This window comes from Salminus brasiliensis, chromosome 7, assembly GCF_030463535.1.
Source record: "Salminus brasiliensis chromosome 7, fSalBra1.hap2, whole genome shotgun sequence".
Lineage (NCBI taxonomy): Eukaryota > Metazoa > Chordata > Actinopteri > Characiformes > Bryconidae > Salminus > Salminus brasiliensis.
The window spans coordinates 29,255,032-29,277,858 of record NC_132884.1 but is presented as its reverse complement, the minus strand read 5'-3'; the positions used below and the strand labels follow the sequence as shown (position 1 = coordinate 29,277,858).

The 22,827-nt window shown below is 39.4% G+C and overlaps 2 protein-coding genes across 2 annotated transcripts in view; both read left to right on the top strand.

Moving 5' to 3' along the window:
- Positions 1 to 10,369, top strand: part of col7a1 (collagen, type VII, alpha 1) — a 66,932-nt gene extending 56,563 nt beyond the window's left edge. Inside the window, exons 90-116 of the mRNA XM_072683339.1 lie at positions 150 to 185; positions 581 to 640; positions 1,029 to 1,073; positions 1,180 to 1,215; positions 1,308 to 1,343; positions 1,450 to 1,509; positions 1,611 to 1,736; positions 1,846 to 1,917; positions 2,025 to 2,060; positions 2,168 to 2,227; positions 3,427 to 3,471; positions 4,267 to 4,302; positions 4,422 to 4,457; positions 4,943 to 4,999; positions 6,191 to 6,262; positions 6,380 to 6,451; positions 6,660 to 6,695; positions 6,806 to 6,886; positions 7,600 to 7,653; positions 7,745 to 7,798; positions 8,433 to 8,495; positions 8,997 to 9,059; positions 9,151 to 9,267; positions 9,667 to 9,744; positions 9,946 to 9,999; positions 10,102 to 10,150; positions 10,290 to 10,369. Of these exons, the coding sequence (XP_072539440.1) occupies positions 150 to 185; positions 581 to 640; positions 1,029 to 1,073; positions 1,180 to 1,215; positions 1,308 to 1,343; positions 1,450 to 1,509; positions 1,611 to 1,736; positions 1,846 to 1,917; positions 2,025 to 2,060; positions 2,168 to 2,227; positions 3,427 to 3,471; positions 4,267 to 4,302; positions 4,422 to 4,457; positions 4,943 to 4,999; positions 6,191 to 6,262; positions 6,380 to 6,451; positions 6,660 to 6,695; positions 6,806 to 6,886; positions 7,600 to 7,653; positions 7,745 to 7,798; positions 8,433 to 8,495; positions 8,997 to 9,059; positions 9,151 to 9,267; positions 9,667 to 9,744; positions 9,946 to 9,999; positions 10,102 to 10,150; positions 10,290 to 10,369 (1,614 nt within the window). The remainder of the gene's footprint in view (positions 1 to 149; positions 186 to 580; positions 641 to 1,028; positions 1,074 to 1,179; positions 1,216 to 1,307; positions 1,344 to 1,449; positions 1,510 to 1,610; positions 1,737 to 1,845; positions 1,918 to 2,024; positions 2,061 to 2,167; positions 2,228 to 3,426; positions 3,472 to 4,266; positions 4,303 to 4,421; positions 4,458 to 4,942; positions 5,000 to 6,190; positions 6,263 to 6,379; positions 6,452 to 6,659; positions 6,696 to 6,805; positions 6,887 to 7,599; positions 7,654 to 7,744; positions 7,799 to 8,432; positions 8,496 to 8,996; positions 9,060 to 9,150; positions 9,268 to 9,666; positions 9,745 to 9,945; positions 10,000 to 10,101; positions 10,151 to 10,289) is intronic.
- A 1,861-nt stretch (positions 10,370 to 12,230) lies between these two features.
- LOC140559735 (collagen alpha-1(XXVIII) chain) lies at positions 12,231 to 18,747 on the top strand. Its single transcript, XM_072683338.1, has 5 exons — positions 12,231 to 12,336; positions 13,828 to 13,953; positions 14,075 to 14,134; positions 15,879 to 16,052; positions 16,160 to 18,747. The coding sequence occupies exons 1-4, from the start codon at positions 12,231 to 12,233 to the stop codon at positions 16,040 to 16,042; spliced, it is 456 nt and encodes a 151-aa protein (XP_072539439.1). The 3' UTR covers positions 16,043 to 16,052; positions 16,160 to 18,747.
- Positions 18,748 to 22,827: the final 4,080 nt, after the last annotated feature.

Below are 22,827 nucleotides of genomic sequence, written 5' to 3'. Positions count from 1 at the left end.
AATCGCTCAACGAACCTTTTGGAGCACCTTAATGAAAAAAAGATGCTACAATCAGAATAAATTATTTGGCCACTGTGCACACATGAGCATGTAATGTCTGTGTTTTCTTTTTCTGTGTGTGTTTACTTCCCTCCTGTTCTTATATGTAGTCAGTCGCTGGACCCCCTGGGGTGAAGGGTGAGAGGGTGAGTCATAGTCTTAGATTTTTTCATAGAGAACAGCATGTGTTATTTATCAGACTGGATGACGCGAGCAGTGACATAGTGGGTAATTTGAAGGTTTTGTTTTGTGTAAAGCTCTTGGGCATTTTTTATGGATTTGTTTCATATTAAAAGAAATGCAATATAATGAACTAGACTCCACAGAGTCCCCCTTTATTTCTTGTAGTCTTTCAATAAAATGTTTGTGTGCACTTTCTGCTTTCCTTTATGTTTTGATATTAATACAGGCCAGACTGTAGAGGTGTCTTCTGGAAAACAGATATCAAATTGCAGTGAATGGATTGGATCTTTTTCCTATTGCTGTTTAAATGTTTAGTGCAGCTTATGAATGTAATCCTAATTTTTCTTGACTACTAAAGGGTCCTTCTGGCGAAACTCTACCGGGCGTAGCAGGAGAGAGAGGTCCACCCGGATTACAGGTGATTCTGACCTGTGTGTTTGAATGTCATCCTTTTGTGTAGCTATCCAACAATCTTCTAACTCATTTGCCCTAAATGTTGTTCATTACATTGTGTTAAAATATCATGATGAATTAGTTATCCTCTCCAAACCTCTGCACAATGGTCATTTTTAAATCATCACTGTATCACAATTCTTCATTTTTCATTTTCCCCCTAAAACTATCTCAAAGCTAGGAAAAGAAATATTTTGTACCCTTTCTTGACTCTCTTAGCAAGTTGCTGTAGACTAATGCGCTAATCTCATTAATTTGGTGCTGCCCGTCGCTCCACTGGTTCCTTCACATATTACACGCTTATTTTCAACTGGTAAAATCTTAATCCGATTGATGTCGTCTCTGTGTCTCAGGGTGTTAAAGGAGACAAGGGACCAGCTGGCATCAAAGGAGACAGAGTGAGTGTGACAAACAAGCACTCAGCCACTCTCCAGAAACCCCACATCCATCTTCCACCTTTCACAGCACACTACTGATTTGATGATGTTGATGTTTGTTTTGTAGGGTACAACAGGTGATCCTGGGGAGTCTGGTGAAAAAGTAAGTTTCTGCAAACAGAGGCAAGCAACAGTATAGGCAGTATATTTGGCTTAAAAAATTAATGTTTCTTTTCTACTCTGCTTTTTTTTCAGGGAGAAAGAGGATCACCAGGGCCTAAAGGAACCAAAGTAAAGAACTTTTAAAATACAGTTGTTGACACTAATACTTTCTGGATCGTCTCAGTGATATCTTTTCAGTAATGTCAGCTTAAGAAAACGTTGTTTTTGCTTTTAGGGTGAAGCAGGTGTGGGAATGGTTGGCCCACCAGGACAATCTGGACCTCCAGGCTTAAAGGTTTTATTCACACACATAGAAACAATCACTTTAATTCTTCTTATTGCTCTTAGTATCTCAGATTTGTTTTATATTTGAATGTGGTTTATGTTTTGTATCAGGGTGATTCTGGTCTACCAGGTCCTTCTGGACCCCCTGGGCCTCAGGGTACATCAGGAACTCCAGGGCTATCAGGTCAAAGAGGAGAAGCAGGGCAACCAGGTGCTCCAGGATCTCCGGGAGAGAGGGTTTGTAATGTTTTAAATAGTTTTAGATATGTTTGAAATAATCAAAAGCTTTTTGTGTTGTGTACTGACATTATTTGTGTTTTGACATTTATTTTGATCTGTGTTCAAGGGTTTGCCAGGCTTTTTAGGCAAAGCAGGAAACCCAGGGACACCTGGTGCTCCTGGACCCCCTGGACCACCAGTGAGTAGCAAACCAATTAGGAAATTAACGTGTATGTATGTTTGTGTGAGAGTGAAAACATTTTAAATTGGTTTTCCATGGTGTCTTTTGTTTCGCTTCCTCTTAAGGGTACTGCAGGTCTGCAAGGGGTTAAGGGTGATAAGGTGAGATTTTGTGATTCTATCATTACTGTTTGGATATTGCATGTGTAGCTGGCATCTGTCTCCAATTTACAAAATATACAAAGCATGATGTCTCCATCCTCTTGTAGGGTGAAATTGCTGTAGGAGTTCCAGGACAGAGAGGAGAGAGAGGTGATCCAGGATCTCGGGTAAGGCCTTACAATGTATTTTTATTGAAAACACCTACCTCGTAGCTCCACCTTTCTTGTGTGTGTGGTATAGCATGGTACAATTAGTAATCCAAAACGATTTGTACGATGAAGTACCTGTTTTTTATATTTCACAAAAATTGTCCATGAAATACGCCAGGATTCTCTGGAGGCTGTGTCGTGAGGACACGTCTCACGCAAGGCTAGTGTCAACAATGGCAACAATAGCAACAATGGAGAAGCTTTAAATTTACCTTTTATAGTGATGCTGGCCAGCTGTTGTTTTGTATTATTTTTTATGAAAGTGATAATGTCACGTTTATGTGCTGATTGCATTTGATCAAACAGTGGTTTTGATAGACATAACAAAATTCAGCACTAATGCTGGAATGAAAATGCAACCGTACAGTGCCATACTGTGCTGTCCATTGGAACTGCGCTAGCCCATCTGTTGTCATGGACATTTTGTGTTAGCTGTCCTCCAGTCCTTTATCATTGAGCAGGTTTTGACCACAGAGCTGCTCTTGGCTGAATATTTATGAGTGGTGGGCCACTGTCAGCCTACCAGTGACACTGACTTGTGTAAAATATCTCCAGTACCATGTATTTGTCACTGTAGGGTTGAAAATGGTTCAGTTCTGAAATTGTGGTCTTGGATTGCTGCTGCCCTGCACATTTTCTTTGCTCAAATTCAACTGGTTCAACTCTTCAGCTAATATACAAACCTTTTAGCCTTTGTAAGCTGAAGTGGGTGTTTTAGAGCTGGGGAAATGTTAAAACATGCATGGTCAGAAATTCTCTAGGGCTAGGACTGAGTTTATAAAGTGTGGTTGATAAATTGTGTATGACAACAGATGCCCTAAATTCTGTAACTGTGGACATACATAGTGGACACAAGGCTAGTGGACCTCATAAAGTGGTGTGTGTGTATATATATTAATTCAATGCTAGCCTCCATGGTTGTACAGTAAACGCACACCATAACATTACATCTTGTGCAGAAAATAGATTTTCTCTGCAATTTATTTTATTAACTGTTAAAAGAGTAAGCTAACAGTCAATGATGTGTGGGGTGGGAGTTATATATATATATATATATATATATATATATATATATATATATATATATATATATATATATATATATATATATGGGGTTATGGTATAATTCTAAAACTAACAATATATAAATGCTGTAGGGAGAAGAAGGACGGCCTGGACAAGATGGAGAGAGAGGCGCTCCGGTAATTATACTTGAATTTCCTATTTGCTTGCGGACCTACATTACATAATTTCCAACTCATATATTACTTGCCTACTCATCTCGTTATCTGTGTCCAATGTCATACTGTGCAGTCCTAACAATCCATGCGCTCTGTCCCAAACAATCTATCCACCACCAGCGTCTGCACCTGTTGCTGTATTCTGTTAATCCATCATGACTCATGGTGCCCAGAAAGAGGTCTTCCAGTACTGTCAGTGTCTCGATCAGGGTGTTTACAAATGGAGAGATGGGCCAGCATATCTGAATGTATTCAAGGGAATAGTAGGAGGGAAAAGCAGATTAGCAAAAGCATGTGTGGGGAGAGCAGCTGTGTTTGTCACACTTTATATTTAGTGCTAGAATATACATCTCTCCCACTCACTGCAATTTCCAAATCATTATAATTCAGTACCTCTTACTGTGTTGTATATCAGGGCTCAAAATACACACACACACACACACACACGTACACTAGTAGCAGCTCAGCAGAAACAAAGCTTGACTCTGTTCCAAGAAATGGGTTTGATCTCAGCTATTAACACTGCAGTTCTGTTATCTCCTGCCATTGTGCTCCTAAACAAGGCAGTTAACTCCCAATTGCTCCAGGGGTGTCTCCCCTGCAGTTGGCACTGGTAAGTTGTTTTGGACAAAGCAGCCAGCTGAAATCTAACATTCATTATACACCGACACACAGGGGGATTAATAAATTACCCTATGTCTCACAAATAGTAGTTATGTTGAAATATATATATATGTATATATCTAATGTTTGCAGGGCTTTCCAGGTAGCAAAGGAAGCAGAGGGGACAAGGTGAGTGTAATTGACCATCTATTTAAAATTTTGCCTGTTTTTAACGAAGTAATGAATACTAAGCATGTGCAAAACTATATAAGCCTCTTTTAACTATATTAACTTCTTTTAATTCATAGGGTGAGGCAGGTCCTCCAGGAGGCAAAGGAGAGAAGGTAAATGTTAATTATATCAGAATATCCTGTTATATACATTAGGCTAATACGCATCATATTTCTGTGACGTAAGCAGGAGCTTCTGTTGCATTTAGCTTTTTGCTTTAGCAATGTGCCCGAGCTACCAAAGAAGAGACTGTGTTTTGTTGATTCTGCTCTGACTTCCTTGTCCTTCTCACCAGATGACGTGTTCTGAGCGTTTGGCTGTTTAAAGCCATTGTCCATTGTCCACTGTATAGTTTGAATAAGCAGGTCATGTAGCATTCAAGCGCCGAGCATAGTAGGCTGCTTTGTTTTTGATGTACAATGTGGTACAAGCCATCTCCATCTCAAAAAGTAACAACATTATGGACCCCCAGGCTATACAAGACCCCACTTTGTTAATCACTGTATTATATTTTTATATCTTGTCTATTTTTTGTTTGTTGTGGCAATATGTAGAACTGCTATAATTCCAGATCTGTGTTTCACCTTGAACTGTATAGGGTGAAACTCTACTGGTGGGTGGGCCAGCTGGGGAGAAAGGAAATAAGGGAGAAACGGTAAGTGCTTTAAAGACGTTCAATGAATATCATTTACACATTTACACACAGAGAGACTCTTTCATTACTCTTTTCAACACCTACATCATATGAGAGGTCAAGGACAGGGCAGTAGGAGAATAGAGAAGTATATTTTTGCATGGATTTATATATTAGCATTTTCTGTAGACGTGCTGTGTATTTATTCATTTATTTTTGCAATTTGCAGACTGTTTCTATATGGTGTGTTCCATATCTTATAATCATGTCTTATTGACACCCCTGATCATTCAGCTCCCAGTTCCTTACAGTCACTTCATATATGTGTGTTTATTGTGGTACACACTCTAAACTGATATCTGTTGTTGTTTGTCGACTACTGATGTAAAATAACTTTTTTTATTGTAAGATGAATCCTCTATGATTGGGTATTCTATACCGTGTGAACATTAGCGTTAGCGTTAGGCTCTTTCTCTCGGTTCTAAATGCACTCATCAGCGCTCTTCAGGCACGTGGTTCTCACGCTGGGAAAGCAGAGTTTCAGCAGTAGTTTGATTTAGTTTCTGATATTATATTATGTTTTTAGCAAGTTGTCATGTTCCACTGTAAAGTAGTTCCACATTGCAGACTATAAACTGTTTTGATACCTTCTAAGTACGCACAGGCTGTAGGCTGTGAATAACATCTGTTAACAGTGTCTTAAGGATGCCAGAGGGCACGCTGAGCACACAGCAGTTAAAACTAAGAACTATAACTGGATCAGGATTAAAGTAGCCGATACCACCGGATTCACTGGATCAAATTGGAACAATCTCTATAATAAAGGTTTAATGCAGTTTGGAGCACCTTTCTTATTAAGAGGCAACAAACTTCACTTTAATTAAAGTAAAGTAAAGTAATGGAATGGTCTTAAGGCTGTGGGAATTCCCTCAAGGGGGAATGATGAGACGAAATTGTCATGATGAAGTGAGACTTTAAACCCTTGAAAGCTTAAAGCAGAGACAGGCAGATTCAGCCTACAGACAGGATGAAATATGTGGGGTGCAGTATACACTTTATACAAACCTCACAGAATTTTAGACTTTTCAAAGATTACATTTCTCATATATTCATGAATCTACTGTGATCTATTTAGCATGAATGTTTGAGGACCTTTCAAGATGTATAGTAATATTCTAATATTATAGAGTAATAGACTGTTGTTTTCCACAGGGAGAGCGAGGGCCCAAAGGACTGCAAGGTGAAAAGGGCAGTAAAGGACAGGAGGGACCACCAGGGGTGCAGGTGAGTCTGAATACAAATATATATTGATGTAAATATTGGTGCAGTATGCCCAATATGCTCAATAGTTACTGCTTTAATAGCAGTAAGTGCTGTAGTAAGTTTTCCCACTGTTTGTAGGGTCTGAGAGGAGAGCCTGGTGAGCGAGGCTCTACTGGGTTCCAAGGTGCTCGTGGTCCAGGAGGACAGAAGGTATTCCTGGGAATGTCTCCTAGTTTTACACCCTTCATTGTTAAAACATGACTAAACTGTTCTGCTTTGTTGTTTAATTCTGGGTTTTGAATATGACAATGTGAGCCAAGTTTTAATGATATTTGAAACATAGCTATATCTGTTGCTCATTTTAAGTGGTTTAAATTTTAAGGGAAAATTGAATGTAATTTCGAATTTTGATTTGCAGGGTGAGGGAGGACAGCCAGGAGTTCCAGGAGACTCTGTGTGTATTATTTCCATCCATCTTCTTCTAGGCCACCATCTATTCCAGAGTTACAGCATAGTTCTGATTTTTCTGATGCCCTTGGATTGATTTGTGTTTGTATTTGTCAGGGAACACCTGGAAAAGATGGCCTCCCTGGTCTGAGAGGAGAGAAGGGAGAGATTGGTCTGATGGGTATGCGCGGACCCAAGGTATGTGATTGTTTTTTACACACGTGTTTGTTTATGTACACATGTGTGTATATGTGTGTTTGTGTATATGGAATTTTGTTTGTGTGTGCAAGTGGGATAGGAGGTGGTCTGCAATTATAATTCATTATAATTGTCTTTTCTATTAGGCTTCGAACCTCATATGTTTATCTGTAACCTTGTAAAGCCCTCCATGCTGGGTGATAGCACTGCTTATAATTCAGCTACAGTCTGGATTGAATGCTACATTGCCTGACACTCATATGAACCTCACTTTGTGTGTGTGTGTAGGCTGACTGGGGGCATGAAAGACATTCACCTGTGTATGAATTACTCCTCTTCTGAGTAGTGAGGCTTGTGTAGACAGCAATTTTACTGCCCTTTTCCCCACAGAGCCACACACACAAAACACACACTATCTCAAAACACTTGCCCAGATCGAGCATCCACTGATCCACAGAGGGAATGTCATAGCTCTCAGACTAAAATACTCAAACCCTTGTCTAGATTCAGTCCATTTGCTGAAAGTCACTAACCAGACAGACTACGATCGAAGTATTCTTGAGGTGTGTGTGTGTGTGACTGACTGACAGATGAATAGTGCTCTAATCTACAGAGACATTTATAGAGCTCTCCTGCGGAACTGCCTATACTTTCATTGCTCCCTGTCATGTTGAGTGACTGGCAGCTTGATTGACAGCCTTATTGGTTTACAGGGAGAACGAGGGTCCAAGGGGGTGTGTGGACCAAGTGGACAAAAAGGAGAAAGGGTGAGTGAAATGTAGAGAGTGATATGGAGACAGAGAGAACTTGTGAGTTGTGCTGTGCTTCCACTGTGAATGATATGACTTCTGTTTAAAGGGGGATCCTGGGATTAATGGCAGAGCAGGTTTGCCTGGAAGGAAAGGAGAATCGGTATGCATGAACACGCCTACAAAAAATACATAGACACCACAAGCGCAAAAAATATGTGACAACGTTTAGTACACAAGGTCATACATACTGTCCCATACAAATGGCCATTAGTATATACTGTCACTGTCATACAAAACTATGTTTAGGACGCAAGGTTATACATACTGTCCCATACAAATGACCATTATTATATATCGTCACTCTCATACAAAACTTCTAAATCTGCAAAAAGACATTACAAAAAATTAAAACCTTCTCATCTTTCATTTAAAGACAGTGCAAAAAGCTTTCATTCCAAGTCGATTTGAAGCATTTCTATTGGACCATTCATCATTAGATTTAGTCACAGGGTTAGGGTAATATAATAAGAATCCTCTAACTCTAAACCTAAGCCCAAACTTAAACTTAACTTCAGTAACTAAAATGTGTTTGCTCCTTTGGTTACTGAAGCAACTTTTGTACCTTATAAAATCAGGACCATTTAATTGATTCTGAAAACAGCGGCTGTGTTTTTTCAGGACAGTTTGGTCTTTCTGAAATGCAAGCATACACATACAAACCACACACAGAAATATACAGTTTCTCTTTTGTGTTCTTGTGTTGAAATTGTGTCAGAATTTAATTTCTGTTACAGGGTGATGTGGGAGCTCCAGGAGCCACAGGAACCCCAGGAAAAGAGGGAATTATTGGACCTAAAGTATGGGCTTGTCATTAACACAACTAATTTTTAAAAGATTCATAATGAAACTGGAATGTATAGTGTAAATGTATATGTATAGTCAAAGACTTTTCACTTGGTTAATCAGACTTCAACTGAAACAACGTCTATGTTCCAGCATATTGGGCCAGATTCATAAAACCTGACGCTATCAATGTTATGTAGTGCCAGATGTGTAGCAAGGTATTTCATTCTGTCAATAAGGTGACAATGCTCCCTCTTCATTATTACAGTATTTTACTCATAACCCTGGAAAAAGCCAAACATGGTTTAAAACATAATCGAAAAGATCTTTAATCCAAAGCAGAACTTTTAATGCAAAGTGCACAGGGTAAAACACACTGGGAATCCTCGTTTATGAAGCCGTAACAATTAACTGTGACGTCATGTTTTATGAATCTGGTCCATTCGGTTTTAGGGTTAAACAGTGCTGATAAAGAGCATTCATGTGCATTAAGACTTCTGTGCATTATTGATCAGGGCGACAGAGGTTTTGATGGTGTAATGGGACCAAAAGGAACACAAGGAGACAAAGGTGAACGGGTAAGTACTACTTAGCGACACGGTACTCCAGGTAAAAATTTCCTAGTGCATCTATCCAACCTTCTCTTTCTCTCTTTCTCTCACTCTTCAGGGACCCGCTGGCATGCCTGGCCCCCCAGGTCCCCGAGGTACTGATGGCCCCGCTGGTCTAACAGGCCCTCAGGGGCCTGCTGGAGTAAAAGGCCCTGAAGGACTGCAGGGACAGAAGGTACTGAGTTTACTGTGTGTTGCTATACTGAGAAGGATGCTATGATCATGTATCACGTATTTGTCACTGTACTACGTACAGCAAAATGTCTCCTCCGCATTTACCCATCTGTGGTAGTTAACTAGGGGCAGTGAGCACACACACTCAGAGCAGTGGGCAGCCAACTCCAGCGCCCGGAGAGCAGAGAGGGTGAAGGGTCGTGCTCAAGGGCCCAACAGTGGCAGCTTGCAGAGCCTGGGTATCAAACCCACAACCCTGTCATCATTAGCCTGGAGCTCTAACCGCTGAGCCACCACTGCCCTACACTTCTGGTCCTTTTCTGTCAAGTTATTGTGTGTAGGAGAGCCAAGGCCATGGTTAGATCTTTGCAAATGCCAGCTTGTGTGGAATGTTTTGTAGGGTGAACGTGGCCCTCCAGGTCCTGCCATGGTCGGCCCTCGAGGTATTCCAGGAATCCCAGGAGAACGAGGAGAACAGGTGAGGCCACACATCCCTTTCCATATTAAATAATATTATAAAGTACTTATTAGTTTAGATTTTTTGTACTGTATGTAAATAGCCAAAAAAGATATGTATTGCTTAGATATGTATTTGTCATATGACAAGCACATATTTCTATGTATTTTTTTCCCAATATGGATCCATTCTTCTCTCCTTCTCCCATGTCTTCTATGCCAGGGTGAAGTGGGTCTTGATGGAACTAAAGGAGAGAGAGGAGAGCCAGGCCTGACGGTTAGAACACATACTTCATCACACGCTCTCCTTCTCATCTCATGTAGCCCTTCTATTCACTCTTTCATTATATCACTCATGCCTCTCTCTGGTGCTTCTTAGGAGGATGAGATTCGTGCTTTTGTTCGAACTGAGATGAACCAGCACTGTGGTGAGTGTATATTTTAATACACAGTAAATCCACTATGTACCTTTTAGTAAGACTTTGTACAAAAAAACATCATGTAACACACTGTAGCTGTAACTCATTTGATGTCATTCTCTGTCTCCACTTTTTCCCCTTTCTGAAGCCTGTGGAGGTAAGTTCAATGACCAGTATGCTTTTCTGACACTACTGCAAATACCATTCGGAGTCACCATAGCCACCTAACACATCAATACAGTGAGATGACTGCAGGCTGTTGTAAAGGTGCAATAGGTACAATTTCTATCAGTTAGAAGGTGAACTACTATAACATTGTAATGATTTGTTGAAATTTACAGTCCTATCGTCAATTTGATTTAGTCAATACAGCATGTGGTAATGACCTAAAACTCCCTTTTTCCTTATGAGAGGTGACATTTGCCTGGAAAAATAAAAGATGTGCATCCTTCTCTTCTGAGAAAATCACAAGCAGATTTTATATTTTCAAATTTGATAAAATGTAAACTTTCTCAATTTACAATTGTTAAATTATTGAACTAAATCTTGAATTGTTGAAACTTTGCTTTATACTTAAGTGAAATAAGTGTCTATTTGACAGCTTGAACCACGTTTATTGCTGCCCGGATGGGTTTCATCTCTGAGGAGACATGTAACATATTTGATACAGACACCCCCCCGATAAACTAATCCAGTTCTAATATGGCTCATCTATCAACAGTGTTAGTAATTTTCAGTTTCTGGATCGTGTTTGATGTTACATGTGACACTATTTATAAAGCTGTTGGACCCATGCATAATTTTCATGTATGCATCATGTTCTTGCACACAGATGGGTTATTAAAGGGCAAAACTGAATAAACAACAGTGCAAAATGCTTCCAGGCAAATATTCTGCATGATATAATTAAGCAATTAACATCTTACTATCCTTAAATGCTTAAAAATGTTTAAAAATGCTAAGCAGGCCCACCTAACCTTAATTTTGCATCAAGATGGCAAGAGGAAAAGATCTGAGTGACTATGAAAAAGGTTTTATTTTTGAGGCAGATGGATGGCAAGAGCTTCAGTCCCAGTCTTAATAAGAACAGTGACTAAAGAGGCTACTGCGTTTAGATTAATGGGAAAGACATCAGTGAATAGGGTTGAAAACTACAGTAAAAAGTGCTCATTCAGTGAGAGAAATGCTGGTGCATTAGTGTGATATGTGGGGAAAAACAAAAGAGTAGCTGGAACATGCAGGAAATGTGAGCAAGAACATATTAACTATCTATATAGATAGTGCTATTAAAGCAGAGCTGCAGTGCATAAAAGCCCCTCATTATAAAGACTAATGTATATTTGTACTGTCCCACAGTATCTAATACGGTCAGAAGATGCCTTATTCACTATATTCTCTACAAAGTGGAGAATAGTGCATGTGTTGCATAAACCATGAGATTGGTACAGGCCTGAAAGTTTGACCTCTACAGTGATGGGACTGGTGGCGCTGTACCACTGTTGTGGGTTTGGGTCCACTTGTCCCTTTTTGGGGCTTAAAAATGGTACAAATTTACTCTAATCCTTTGATCAGTTATAGGTGTTATGGCCTTATAGTCACCAGATTTTTTATGTGATTTAGACTGATTTCAGAGTCTCCTCCACTATTAAAAAAACAACTGAGGGAATATCTTTTGGGAGAATGGTGTGCCGTCCCTACTGTACAGATCAAGGGACTTTGCTAAGGCGCACTGAAGCATTTTTCTGACAGCTTGTTGTAGCTGAACACCTTACTATTGCACCTTTATGACTATAATGCAATATTTTTAAAATGATAACTGTTTAATAACAGTTACATTTCCCATAACAAATAAATGAGTAAATTCACTGTACTGCATATGTGTGTTTCTAGTTGGTTCATTTAAAATGTGGTGTTTGCCTTAGCCAGTACATTTGGGTATGTTGTTGGGCTCTAATGCATGTTCTACTAAATGTGGAGTGTGAGACTGCTTGTCACCAGGGTGTGACATATGTCAGTAAGTGTGTATGACTGTGTGTTTACTGATGGGTTCTGCTGCCTGTGTGTGTGTGTGTGTGATTTTCTTGTGGGCATGTTGTCAGGTGTTGGAGAAATTCAGCCACGTACGTCGGTGCAGTCTTTCCGAAGTCACTCCTCCATGTCCCCCGAGCTCTCAGTAGGCCGAGGGGACGAGGAGGGTGAGTCTTTTGTCCATCATTTCCCCATCTCTTTGTCCCTCTTCTTTATGTTGTTCTTCTTTTATCTGTCAAGTCTTGTGATTAGTCTTGTGAGTGTTAGCTTTGTACGCTTATCAAATTACTACACTGTAAACTGTCATTACAGTGTTATTACTTAACACTTTTGAGTTAACATAGTTTAGTCAAAAGTTCTCCCAAATCACATTTATTAGTTCTGCAAGATTTGTTTATTGTTCATTTTCATCTGTGGGTTAGAACTCCCCATATTACATGATGTCCCCGGACAGGGAGGCCTTTAGCAAGGAGTGCAGAGCCCTTGCTGTGATGTAAACTTATGATCTCCTAACACTCAATAAGCAGGCAGTTAGACTGCTGTGCTACTCTAGGTCTGTTAAATGACACTACATAAAAACACAGTTCTGAGTAAATTTACTTTTTCATTCGATTCACTTCTTTCTTGGACACTGCTGTGCTTAGATTCATGGCTCTAGAGTGGCAGAACTGCCTAATTGCCTGCCTGTCAATAGACAGGAGATTATCACAAGTCCAAACCACATTAACACCACAGCTATCAATGGTCAGAAATCTAAGAATAGAAAGCAGTCCCTTGTGATAGGAGTTCTAACCTGCAGATGGGAATATAGAGTAAAAAATCACGGATGTAGGGGACAGACTAAGAAAGTATCTCACAAATATCTTACAAAATATTTAAGCAATTTTAGGCAGCTGCAGCACATTTACTAATGTTTTTGAATTGACTCAACTCCAAATGCTGATGCAGATTTAAAAAATGTTAAGATTAGAAAAAATGAAAGTTGAGTTAACTCAGTGTTTTGTAATAAGTTAACTTACAGTTGTAAGTTGACCTGACTTTAAAAGCTTACAGTGTATACGTTATTAACTCCTGTGAGACGTTAAATACAGCATTTGTATTTAACATTGTCCGATCCTACACTAATATGGTTAAAGGAATTTTCAAATTTACATGATTTTCCACTTGAGCACTAATTGTTTTGAATTTTGAGTTCATACATCTGTAATTTTGCATTAGAGCTACTAGGCTAATGATGATAAGAAGCATTTTTAAGCACATTAAACATTTAATGATTGATGATTAATTACATATTAGTTTCATAGTAGTCATATTTTATGATTCATAGTACTAATAATTTGATAATGTTTCATAAACATCTAAATACCTTTCTGTCTATATTAATTCTGTAATGATTGTAATGTCATTTGTATGTCACTTGGGGATTATTTTGGGTCTGGCACAAATCTACAGACCTGTATGAACTGTAGACTGTCTTGTTATATAGTTACTGTAGAGTCATTCTTGCTGTGAATGAGGAATCATGTATGTTTGATTTTGTCAAACAGTTCCTTTAATCTTTACATTATCATCATCATTTTATTTGTAAAAGCTCACATTTCCAGCCAGTTATGAATTTTTGTATGGTGGTGTGCGTGTGTATGTGTGTTTGTTTCTAGGTCGTGAATTGCATGTTGTGGTAAACACAAATGACCCCGACTATGAGCATATTTACTCCATTGAGAGCTATGATGACCCCATGGAAGAAATCGTTGACCTTACCCCCTCAATCAACCAGAGCCAAGGTATGACAATGTGTTATGCTGTCTTTGGTGTATGTGTGTTGTCTGTGTGCATAGTTGTGTGTGTACATATTTGTGTAAACCTATACACACGTAGAATGACATAATATGGCTATTTTGGCAGGCAAGGCAACAGTTGTTGCATTAAATGCAGGGAAACAGAAAAGAGAGGTTAAAGGTGAAGGTAAGCCCTGTTATTTGTTGTGTAATGGTGCTTCAGGGGTTGTGTGTCAGAGCATGTATGTACTGAGCATGTTAAGGGTTCGCTGGGATGCTGATTGTACAATGTCTGCATATTGAGAAAAATAAAAGCTACATTAATAATCATGTCACAAGAATGTTTACACAAACTGGCTGACATGCAGTGCAAATGTCATGTAAGTGCGAGCTACAGGAATGAGGGATGCAGATTAAATGCAAGCAGGTTGGTGTGTTTGTGCGTAGGTGGACAGCAGTGTGGATGTGTGTGTTTTGTGTTCGTTCTCCGCATGTTTTCACTGTATGTTGATTCTCTATTGTTTGACTATGACTTTGACAATGTTGCTGTCAAGCAAGAACCTAATATGTCCAAAATGGCAACTTCAGGAACAGGAGAACAAATAAAACTAGTTTTTCAATGGAAGTCAATGTAAAAAAATGTTATTCTAAGTCATTCTGGAGCATTTCTGTTGGTCCATTCATCATGACATGTTGACACAATGTAAAGAACAATGAACAAATCAACAGTGTAACAATTCACATTATGTCAAAATTGGAGATATGGAGTTTTTGAGAGACAATATTATAATTTATAAGGAAAAATATAAAAGTGTGTTACAAATTTTCTTTGAATTCCTAGAATTTATGAAAGTGTTTATATGAAAATATAGCATGGGTATCGACACCTGTGGTTTAGCCACATAAAACATGTTTTTTCCAATAGTTTTGAATCTTTAATATAAAGCTATAAAGCCTACAAAGCTGGGATACAGGAAAACTGATCTAATATAATTAACATCATTAGTTAACATCAGTAATTCTGCCACATTTAGATTTTTGTTTGCATATCTACAAAATGAGAGCTTTACTGGGAAAGGAAAAATTCTTGACTTTCAGTGGAAGTCAGTGTAAAAAGATTTTGATCATGGTCATTTTAGGTCATTTCTATTGGTCCATTCATCATTAAACTGTGAAACAAAGTACAACTGCCAGATACAAAAGGTGAAACCTGCAAAAATGGAGATACAAGGTTTTGGCAGGACAGTAACAATATAAGCTAAATACAGTACAACTGCCTTGTATGTGTATTTAACTGTAAGAGAGGCTGTGTTGCATAGTTGCATAGTTGCATGTTTAGCATAGTTGACATTCTGTAAAAATCCATTTCTGATTCTGTTTGAAGTCGTTAATATAAATATGAACATCAATTAAATATAGACATACAAACTGTTAATGATGTATACCATACATTTATACATGCAAACAGTGAATATGAGATTGACTGTCTATAGAGATAGACACCTGTCACATTGCAACACACATTTACAGTGTGTAGTTTTTCATAGTTTTTGTGTTCTGGCCTGAGATAAGCCAGTTAAATATTTCAGATTTTAAAACTATGCCAAACTTTTCTGCACCCAGACCTACATTTTAGCTTTCTAAACAGCATGCCCTCTGTTTGCATTGTTCTCAGTCGTCTGTGTTGGTTTGTGTGCAAGCTTTAGTAAAAACAAATATGTCTCATTAACAGTGAGAGATGACTCATACATCTTAATGCATTTTACTGTTTACTGATACTGTAAACTAAATATCACTGTATTCTTAGCAGCGCTGCCACTGCTGACATAAAACATGCTTCTAAAGACTGAAAATATTAGTCTCTCCTTTCTGAGCTGGCTTTCATGTCATGCTGTGAATTTCTGTGTTTTTTTTTTTTATGTGCACATTAGATCCGTGTGTATTGCCACTGGATGAGGGTGAATGTTCCAGATATACACTGCGCTGGTACTTTAATTCTCAGGTGGGCATCTGTAGACCCTTTATCTACAGTGGCTGTGGAGGAAATGCCAACCGCTACACACAGAAAGAGGAGTGTGAACAACACTGCCTATGACAGAGAGAAGGTATGCATACAGACTGATAAACACACACTGTTTCACTCTTTACTGCAGAATTCTGCCCAGTATGAAGAACAGGACCAAACCTAACTCCTGTCTGATCTGTGTTGCAGCTGCTGTACGTTTAAGTAGTGGACAATAATGGCGGGATTACAAACTCTCCAGCACAGAGTCAGCGTTCAGTATTCTAATCATATTCATCTGATGCTTCTGATTTGGTACATCAGTAGCTGGACTTCATCATATTTATTTTTGGTATTATGCTGTTACATAACTTCTTCCCATCATGTATCACATTCCAAGTGTATTAGCTGACGTTTTTCAGACCTGCACAAAACCATACATACAGAGTTTAAAGCCATATATAAATTAGAGGGAATCATTGGACCAGTGCATAAAAGTGTTATAAGTGTTCTCAAACTATGCATATGATTAAATGCTGGATGACATATGGGAATGCACAGTGATATCTCTACTGTTATAGGCAAAATCATCTTTCAACCAGGGGCTGGATTCACAAAAGTGACTTGAGAAAGAAATTCTTCTAAAGCCAGGGTTATACTATGTGATTTTTAGCCCGATTTGAGCCATGATTCTCAGTCTGGCTGCTGAGTCTGTGCTGGTTGGCTCTAGTCTGCAGATTTTTCATCAGTTGGAGAGAGAATAGAGTAGTGTGCGAGGGGCGCAGACTGATTTTTGGCATTTCAATCACATTTCAGACCAGTCAGGGCATATCAGACATTTGTATTTTAATAACCCGACTCTGAGTGTAATCTAAAAGAATATCCATCACTGGTGTGTGACTCAGTCAGACAATGAAAAGGATGAAAGGATGAAAGGATGCAGCAGCTATATTTTGGTGCTAGTACATGTCTGATGCTGCAGCACTATTTAAGGTAGAAGGAACATCTGCCTTGGAATGTTGGGTAGCCTTTAATATGGGCTGTGCTACTCACCTCCACCTCCGTCTGCAGTCTATACAGACTTTTTTTTTCACCTATGACCCAAAGGCGTTTCTATGTTCCCTTCGTTTTTGGGCCAGTGCAAATGGTGGCACAGATCTGCATCTGCTAGGTAACCCGAGGTATGCATTATTATATTTTTATTCACCAAAAAAACCATCAAAACAGCTTTTTATAATATGCTAAGACTTTAACGGTTGTGTAGTGTACCCAAGGCTTTAGATGTGTTTTTTTCTTAACTTCACACTAGTAAAAATAAATTGTTATTCTTAGGAATTTTCAAATTTTTGTTTTTAACTTTTCTCTGGAGAAAATTTCTAAGAACATTATGAAATATTTCCTTAACCTTACAGTGGCCTCACACGTGTCTTAGACTGTAACAGATGATAAGACAAGCCTCTAAAAGGACCAGTTTACCTAGTTACTACTGTTAATGTTCACATACAACAAATAATAGCCTTCTTATATCACATCGTCGTGAAAGAGAACATTTTTCTCTGGTTCTTGATCACTAAACATTTTGAACGCTTAGTTTGATTGTTTTTTCTCCATTTTGTACAATTTGCCCAGAACATTTTAAATGTGTGAAGAAAACCAAGATAAGTGTCTTAAGAAAGAACTTTTTTGAAAGTAGATTTTAGGAAGATTCTTAACTTCTCAGTGTTTATCTTCTTACATTTTGTCCTTAGGAAAGCTGTTGTGAATCTGGCCCCAGATTTTCAGTGATATAAAATCAAGCACTTAATGTAAAGAGGAAGAGCAAAGCTGTACTAGGTGTGTTCATTGGGATACATTTCTAATTTGTCTTTTATCTAAACCAGTGCTAAAAGAAAAAGGGAGAGGTGGCATTCAGTATTGGGCTGATACTGAGCAGAAAATACTGGATTTGATTTCAGAGGGAATAAAACATTTATTGTGTTCCAGTCCTGTCCGAAATCTAGCCTGAAATAGCCCACAAACACACTCAGAGAGCTGCTGCTGATGATAGTTGTGTATTTCTTCATGCATTAACCACTATCATCACCAGTGTTCTTCACAGCCCTCCTGACTGACTGACTGATCTGGGTCCACTTTCCTCTTCCTATGCTCTAATATCATGACAGAAACTGGGTTCACACTGCTGTCTGCGAAATGCCAACACCTGTAAGCCCTGAGTGGCATTTGATGGAGCAGTTACTGCTACCTAATGGTGCCTTTCAGCAGCAACATTTCTGTGTGTCTAAAGCAAAATGTCAAAGACGACAATAACAGAGCGTTCAGTAATAACAGAGTATCACTAATGGTTCCTACCAGTATATCATCTTTTTCATATTTACATCTACTTTAACAGAGGAGGCCCTTTTTTACATGAACTAAGGCTGATACACCAGTGTGTCCAAATGCAACTAATATTCAAATCTCAAACAGCAGTTTTAGTATCTGCCAGTATGCCAGAATGTTCATGCCAGTGGTGCTTAGTATCAACTGTATACTGTATATTATGCCAGAAGCAACGGTCAGCCTGCTTACATGTGTAGAATCATGACTGCCATTTTTTGCAGCTGCTATTTTTAGTATACAATCAGTCTCTGCTGTGTAGAGCAGCACTGTAAATAGAGATTTGTATTTTTTTCAGCTTGGAGCCTAAAAGGATTTTTAAGTAAATGATCAGTGGATGCATGTTTACTTTTTAAAAGAAATGGTGCTATTTTTCAGACATATTTATATGATGTGGACTGTATTTGATAATGTCGTTTTTGTATGTGGTTAATAATGATTAAACATTTCACTTTGTTTACCTGTTCTGGACTGAATGAATGATGTGTGTCTGGGACAGTTTTTCTCCTTCAAATTCTACAATTGCATTAAAAACTTGATGGTGCTCTTACAACCTTGACTTTACCCCATATCAGCTGGATGTTGCCTGTAAGAGATGGGCTAGTTGGAGCCTATCCTCATATCCACCTTTATGAATAAAAACATTTTAGATGTTAAATAGACTTCATACAGGTTAAATATTAGCTACTTATTCGATTTTTCCAGGTACGCCACCATATAAACAGCTTCATCAAAGATGGTCAGAAATAATCTATCGAAATTCTTAACACCTACATCTCCTATTTTTGAGTTTTTAAAAGTACTCCAGAACAAAATTACGCCGTAAAGGAATTTAAACTGCTGTCAAACATGTAAACTCTAATAAAGCAATTATAACAGACCTAAGTTATGTTAAGCAAGATTACAGTTTTATCAGGGACCTGCAGTTAAATGGTTTTTTGTATGACCAAGAAACACTATTATGTGACAGGAATCAACTGGACAGTGTCCAGTGACCTCGCCAAACCACCCCACCTACTGTGCGACTGTATATGAGCATGGTGCAAACATCAGCACTTGGTTAACACGTATTTGGTCTGTTCCTCAGAATTCTTGACTTTGCGATCTGACATGACACTGTGGATAAGATACTGCACACCTCACCTCCTCATTCATTTTTTGTTTTTATTTGTATTTTACCCCATTGCCCTACAGAGCAATGCCAGTTGTGGTCTCTCAGGCTTCGGCTGCTGATGGCAGGCCAAGATTCTAACAAGCAATTCACGAGTTATAGCGGCAGTGCCCCCCGTCTCTCCCTCTCCATTTATTATTATTATTTATTTGTTATTTGCCCGCCCGATTTAGGTTGTCTGAAATGACGTTCCCCCATCTCAGTGCAATGCATCACAACAATCAGGCCGCTACCCCAGAGCTGTCACTCAAACATCATTTTCATATTCATATCTTTGTATATGTATTCATATGGATTTGTCATCACAAGTGCTTCATCTTTTCATTCCAGTGCCTGCTAATGAGAGCTTTACTCTCTCACACAAACAAACACACAGCAGACAATCTTTGCTGATTGCTGGTAAAATGTTCATGATTACTTCACCTACTTTCAAAAGCACACTTGCACATAAGTGCCATGTCTCAGTACTGACTCATTGTGAATGGCTATGGTTTCTATTCCTTGTCACACTCTATTAAAACAGCTATTCTTGCCTGCGCTACCTATGAGAATTGTCTGGGAAATGTAGGGCAGCGTGTGCTGTAGTTATTCAGCAGGACTCAGAAATGTGGGCCTGCATGTTTTCTGAAACTCAGCTGAAGTTCTTAGTGAACAGTTTGGGTTTTCTACTTGCTTTGTGCAACACAGCGGTCGTGGTCAGTTGGTTGAGGTCAGACACTTCTGTGTCCATGTTGCTTCCAGGTGCTGGGAAGTCCGAGAGCTTAAAGTAGCGCCTCAAAAATTCCTTTCCCATCTGTTGGCAACCTTTCGATTGAAATAGATGCCCCTATCTTACTTTCTTGCAGTCGTGGAAGTAAAATGCCTCAGTGAAGCTCTGAATCCCAGCTGTAACACTCTCTCTTCTGAAGAAACACTCAGGGGTGTGTGTGAGATAAGGTCTTTTTCCCTGCACAGGCTGTGCTCACATAAATCCGTTCCACCTCGTGGGCAGTGTGAAAGAGTGGCTACGCATGCTAGCGGAAAGAAGACGCATTCAACGCTGTTACAGTGAGCTAACGCACCTCACACCTTCACAGCCAACAAAACACACAGGGCCACAAATAATGACAATGCTCTGACTGTCTCTAATGACAAACCTGGGAAACTTAGTCAGATAAATTCATGCATGTGATTTACCTTACTGTAATTCTCAGTGCATCCACAGCAAACAGCTGAGCCTTTCTGTGTACTCCCATGGGACACTTCATAAAGGAACATGAGTTATGAAATGCAGATTACATGACATATAGGGATGCTTGTCTGTCCAGAATTACAATATTAGACCAGATTAGAAGAAACATGTTGAGATCAAGCCGGTCGTCAGGCGTTCATGCATGCAGAATACCAGAGTAATGTACGCATTTGTCTGAGCACAAGTTTGCATATGAACACAACGTTATGGGTCTGTTTACACCTGGCAGTGACATGCTCTTTGTATCTGGATAGTATCTGGATCTACTACTGAAATGCATCTCCAGTGTGACCACATGGGAGCTGTTTTACTTTCCCACAAAAAATGCAGACCAACCCGCTCACCATTTTCATTTTACTTCCTGTAAACAACGGTTTCTCATCAAAATTGTCCGGCTTTGGGACACTGAGTTGAACGGTGGTGGTTCTAACACATGGTGGAGCAATGGATAGACAATTAAACACACTCTATTAAACTGCTCTCATCTACCGGTAAATATGCACAAGCCTGAGCGTGCACACAGTTATAATTACTCATTCTAACATTTATTTAGTCATCCAGTTTTCTGCTTGCCTGACGGAATCAGGTCACAGGAAACGCATTCTGTTTACACTTGTATTAAGTGTGGAGGAAATCCAACTTTGAGTGAGCCGATAGGAATCCGGTCAGAGTGTGTCTTAGGGGTGTTTACACCTGGCTTTTGTCTAAACGTGCTCTGATCACCAAAAACCCACGTGAATCCCAGGTGTAAAAACGGCTCTACGGAATGATATGTGATCACATGACTGTATTTCGACCTGAAATGGCACACAAGATCTTCCATTTTTCTTATTTGATCTAGAGCACAACTCTAACAACTGCGACATTCTGTGAATAAAACCCCATTTTGTCATTATACACACAAAACGTGTGAGAATGATAAAACACACAGCAGTACAACCTCTACATTACACCCATCCGTAGCAGTAAACACACAGTAGTGAGGAGGGCAGTGGGAACACACACCCTTAGCACCTAGGGAGCAGTTGGGGGTTAGGTGCCTTGCTCAAGACACTTTAGCTGTGGATGCTGGTGTCGGCAATTGAACAGCAACCTTCCAGTCCCAAGCCTGCTTCTCTAATCTTTACTACTCACTAATGAATGAAGTGTGAGAAAATCACATTTGAAAAGTATAGATTTTATTGTGTTACTGTACATAGTGTGTGTACAGTATACAGGTCCAGATGTGGTCTAGAAAACGTGATTATTCACGTATGAAATCCATGTGACTTATCTGTAAGTGCACTCCATTCCATCATGTGCTACCTTCTGACTGCCTTTGTCAATACATTTCTTTGTGTGTGTGTGTGTGTGTGTGTGTGTGTGTGTGTGTGTGTGTGTGTGTGTGTGTTTGGGACACCATTCATTCTGCTCTTCATGAGGAATAAATGCCCTCGGGATTAGAGAAAAACAAACACACTGTATGGACAAAAGTACTGCTCCACAGCTCAATGCTGGGGGGGCATTAAACCCCTCTTTAGCCCACACCTACAGGCACTAGAAAAGCTGTGTGTGTGCATTTGCACATCCATATCAGCAATGGGCACAACATAAGGTAGCTGAATGCATTAATTAGAAGGGGTGTCCACAAACATTTGAACATATGGTGTCAGTGGTGAAAATGACCCATAAAGAAAGACATACTTGCGTGTATGTGTGTGTGTGTGTGTGTGTGTGTGTGTACCCGGCTGTATCTGCAGCACTGGTCTGAAACGATTGTCAGAATGTCAGTGTAGAGAGTTTGGTGCAGCTGCAGCTGATTACAGTGTGTGTGTGTGTGCGTAGGACAGTATGTGTGTGTGTGTGTGTGTGTGTGGAGGACAGTATGTGTGGGTGTGTGTGTGGAGGACAGTATGTGTGGGTGTGTGGTGGCCAGTGTGTGTGTGTGTGTGGAGGACAGTATGTGTGTGTGTGTGTGTGTGTGTGTGTGTGTGGAGGACAGTATGTGTGTGTGTGTGTGTGTGTGTGTGTGTGTGTGTGTGTGTGTGGAGGACAGTATGTGTGAGTGTGTGTGTGTGTGTGTGTGTGTGTGTGTGTGTGGAGGACAGTATGTGTGAGTGT